The 4060-nt window shown below is 53.1% G+C and overlaps 1 protein-coding gene across 1 annotated transcript; it reads left to right on the top strand.

The window, feature by feature from the left end:
* Positions 1-469: 469 nt before the first annotated feature.
* Positions 470-2773, top strand: LOC109762851 (probable serine/threonine-protein kinase PBL15). Its single transcript, XM_020321732.4, has 3 exons — positions 470-1111; positions 1600-1872; positions 1981-2773. The coding sequence occupies exons 1-3, from the start codon at positions 677-679 to the stop codon at positions 2572-2574; spliced, it is 1302 nt and encodes a 433-aa protein (XP_020177321.1). The 5' UTR covers positions 470-676; the 3' UTR covers positions 2575-2773.
* The last annotated feature ends 1287 nt before the right edge of the window (positions 2774-4060 follow it).

Raw genomic sequence — 4060 nt, 5'->3', positions numbered from 1 at the left:
TTTAACTTGTTTAGAAAAAAAAATCCAATAATCATAAATGTTTGGTTTTGTATTCTGAAAAAGTTTCAACCCATTTGAATGTATGGTTTGTGATTAAATAGCCTTTTGAGCATAAAAATAAAAAATGTTTATTCACAAACAATACATCCAAATGGATTGAAATTTTCACAGAATACGAAACGATATATTTGTGATTTATTCGAATTTTTTCAGTTTTTTCTGAACACTTAAAAAAATTCGTTCGAAATATGGGTCAATCTGGTACGTCAGATCTTTAATGAATGGCTGATAGAAAGGGCTAAGTTACGATCAGATTTGGCTTCATCAAGTCACTGAAGCTGCGTCCGGTGAATTGGGATTTTTGGTACTGCCAACCGGGTCTCTCTCACGTGAAGCAGACGGATCCAATCCGACGAGAAACTCTCGGAGATACTGCGAAGAAAAACAATACGCTCCGCCAAGACCCACCAGTCGTCCCGTCCCCTTTCGGGCCGTTGGTATATCATCCCTGCCACTAGCACGCCCTTCTTCCCCGACCACGCTCACAAGTCGCGACCACCACGAACCTCCACCACGTACTGCTCCATATCCACCTCTACCTCTAGCTCTTACCCATTTCCTTTCCTTCCCCACGCTCTCAGCAATCCAAGCTACCTAGCTAAGGGTAGCGAGGAGGATGCCGAGGCCATGGAGGCAGGTGCTGGCGTCGGCGACCAAGTGCTGGAGCGCGGAGGAGGACGAGGAGGCCGCGGACGCCCGGAACTACCGCCCGCCCAACTCCGAGTTCTCGCGCCGGCTCGCCTCCTTCCGGCGCCTATCCGCCATGGCCAACAGCCCCGCCACGCCCACGGACGGCAAGGATGACGAGGACAACGCCGACGGTGCGGGGGAGATGGGGGCGGTCCCCATGCGGCAGCTGCACTCCTTCAGCCTCAGCGAGCTTCGTGGCGTCACGCACGACTTCTCCAGCGGCTACCTCCTCGGGGAGGGCGGGTTCGGCGCCGTCCACAAGGGTTTCGTCGACGCCGGCATGCGGCCCGGCCTCGAGCCCCAGCCCGTCGCCGTCAAGCAGCTCAACATCGCCGGCCACCAAGGCCACAGGGAGTGGCTGGTAAGTCGGAGTACATAATTACCCGCTGTTCTTCCGGAGTGGATGTTCTAGGTGTACTACACCCTAGTTGTCCAAGAATTGAGAAAAAACGTTATCAAACAACATCCAAAAAATGTAAAGTTTTACGACATCAAACTGTATGAAATGTTTGAGGTTCTCGCAAAATTTCATCCTAAAATAACATCCCAGGAGCTCCCACCAAACAAAACAACATCGCTCCTCAAACAGTGCACAAAACTTTGAACAGCGATTTGTTTTTTCGTGACGGCTCACGGGATGTTATTTTTAAATCAATTTTTGCAAGAACCTCAAATATTTGATAGAGTTTGCTGTCATAAAATTTCAGATTTTTTGGATGCTGTTTGATAACGATTTTCCAATATTCGGACAAAGTCAGGTGTAGTACATCGGACAGTAGCCACTACTTTCTGCTGTTCTTCGTCGTCCATAGCCCCAACTAACTCCTATGTCTGGGGATGGGGTTGCAGGCCGAGGTGATCTTCCTTGGGCAGTTCCGGCATGAGCACCTGTTGAAGCTACTTGGGTACTGCTGCGAGGACGAGGAGCGCCTCCTCGTCTACGAGTTCATGCCACGCGGCAGCCTCGACAACCACCTCTTTAAAAGGATATCCGCGACGCTGCCATGGGGCACCAGGCTCAAGGTCGCCATCGGCGCCGCCAAGGGTGTTGCCTTCCTCCATGGCGGCAAGCAGCCCGTCATCTACCGAGACTTGAAGGCGTCCAACATCCTTCTCGACTCGGTAAGTTCGTTCGTTCTCGTTCACGAATTGACAAATCGAATTGGATCTGATCAGATCTACCAAGAGTCGAGACTCACGAGTCATGATTGAGTTAATCTTGTCGAACAGGATTTCACGGCGAAGCTGTCAGACTTTGGACTGGCAAAGTTGGGCCCTGAGGGGGAGGAGACACACGTGAGCACCCGCGTGATGGGCACCCACGGCTACGCGGCACCCGAGTACGTGCAGACGGGCCACCTAACGGTGAAGAGCGACGTGTACAGCTTCGGCGTGGTGTTGCTGGAGCTCCTAACAGGCCGCCGGGCAATGGAGCACGTCCCTGGCCGCACTGCACGCGCTGAGCAGACCATCAAGCTCGTGGAGTGGACCCGGCCCTACCTCGCTAGCAGCCGCCGCCTGCGCTGCATCATGGACCAAAAGCTCTCGGGCCACTACTCCGTCAAGGGCGCCCGCGCCATGGCGCACCTGGCAGTGCGTTGCACGAACCCACAGCCCCGGGACAGGCCAAGCATGGCTGTTGTGGTGGAGGAGCTCGAGCAGCTGGAGGGGCTCAAGGACATGGCTGTCAGCATGGGCCTCTTTTGGCCCACGGCTCCCGCTGCCGGGAGAAACGCACTCTCCGCCAAATTTCGGGCCGAGATGAAGGGCGCCGGCACCGGCGCCGTCCCGCGGCGGAGAACCGCGTCTGCCAACCTGTCGTGATCTGCTTGCCACGTACGCATTGTATGTGCGCCTGTTGTGTGTGTGTGTATATAGAAATTATTCTAACCGCACGGACATTCACAGGGCTTTATGGAGTTTTCTTCTCTGCCCCCCTCCCTGCCGATTTTCAGCCGGGTTTGGGGCCCTCCACCTAATTTGATTCAACCAAAATTTCTAGCTAGGCCTCCCCATTGATCCCGTATTATCCCTGCCGTGTGTGTAGCAAAGCTCTTCGTATAGCTACTGTAATAATGTCGTTTTACGTGGCAACTGAAGCTTGCGCCGGTTGGCTCCCACGCACGCGCACTGCCTATGGGCCCCACGCACCGCTGAATCCCTCGAGCCTTATCCCCTCTCCTTTCGTATCATCTTCTACACCACACACCCTCTGTCACGTCGTTTGAACTACAATTTTACAGGGCGATACAGTGCCAGAAATCCTCAGCGGCTGGTATTCAGGGTGTATGGAACCACAACGACACGTTTCTGCTGCAGTTTTTTTTGCTGGAACTAAGCCGAAATTTTGCTACCGCATCTTCTGTTTTGCTGGAACCAGTTTTTTTTCCTACCAGCCAAATTTTTGCTGCTATGTTTTGTTTTTGTTGGAACCCGTGTACCTCTTGCTACCATTATGTGGGGTTTTGCTGCTACTGGCGTCGATTTGCTATATCCATTTCATGACGTCGTCGAGACCCGTGAACAATGTGTTTTTTGCTGCAATCGTTCTCAGTTTTGCTACTGCCGGTGTTGACGATTGCTACATCCTACCATAGATGTAGCAGGGGAAGGCAATGGAAATGTTGTTGCGAGTCAACAGCTTTGTTTCGACTGAAGACAGTGAGCGTTAGGGGCGAGGCAAACCTGTGAGGGCGAGAATGCGCGCTGCAGGACGCGCGCGGGGGGGGGGGGGGAGGGGGGGTTGGGTTTGCTCAGAAAGGAAGGAATGTGAGAGGGCGAGAGATGATGGGGAACGAACCGATCAAATGGGTATGCGTGAAGGGATGGAGGGCATTAGGGCAGCACGGCGACCGGTCGAAATTTGGGCCGGCCAGCCGGCGCCTAGCACGGCCTGCCATGGATTACCTACGTGCGTGCGTAGTTAGTATAGGTGTATGGAGAGGAATCGTTGCATCGTGATGGCCTGTACGTACGGTTGATTTCTTGTGCCTTTCGCGGCGAATCTTCTTCTGCTTATCATATCGACCGTTCCAGCGGAGTACTGCTATCGAAAGAGGAATGGAGATAAGAGGCATCGTTTGTTTGTCTGTATGCCGTCGGTTTTTCGCACCGGGAGCTTCGAAGCAACTGCACCCGAGCTAGCACCGGGAGCCAGTCGCGAACGCGACCACGCAATTACGCTTCCGTGCACGCAGACACACATGGACAAGACGATTCTTCTTCACTCGTACTAGTAGGAGTACATGAGAAAGACTAGTAGCTAATCTCCTTCACCCGTACCTTTCTCCACAGCCGAATGAGTGGCACA

Source organism: Aegilops tauschii, chromosome 6 (assembly GCF_002575655.3).
Source record: "Aegilops tauschii subsp. strangulata cultivar AL8/78 chromosome 6, Aet v6.0, whole genome shotgun sequence".
Classification (NCBI taxonomy): Eukaryota; Viridiplantae; Streptophyta; class Magnoliopsida; order Poales; family Poaceae; genus Aegilops; species Aegilops tauschii.
This window is presented reverse-complemented; position numbering and strand designations above follow the sequence as displayed.

Bases quoted from the DNA above. Each gene is read 5' to 3' on its own strand.
- LOC109762851 (XM_020321732.4), top strand. From the start codon at position 677: ATGCCGAGGCCATGGAGGCAGGTGCTGGCGTCGGCGACCAAGTGCTGG. The intron at 1,112-1,599 runs GTAAGTCGGAGT...ATGGGGTTGCAG, and splicing joins AAGGCCACAGGGAGTGGCTG to GCCGAGGTGATCTTCCTTGG. The intron at 1,873-1,980 runs GTAAGTTCGTTC...CTTGTCGAACAG, and splicing joins CCAACATCCTTCTCGACTCG to GATTTCACGGCGAAGCTGTC.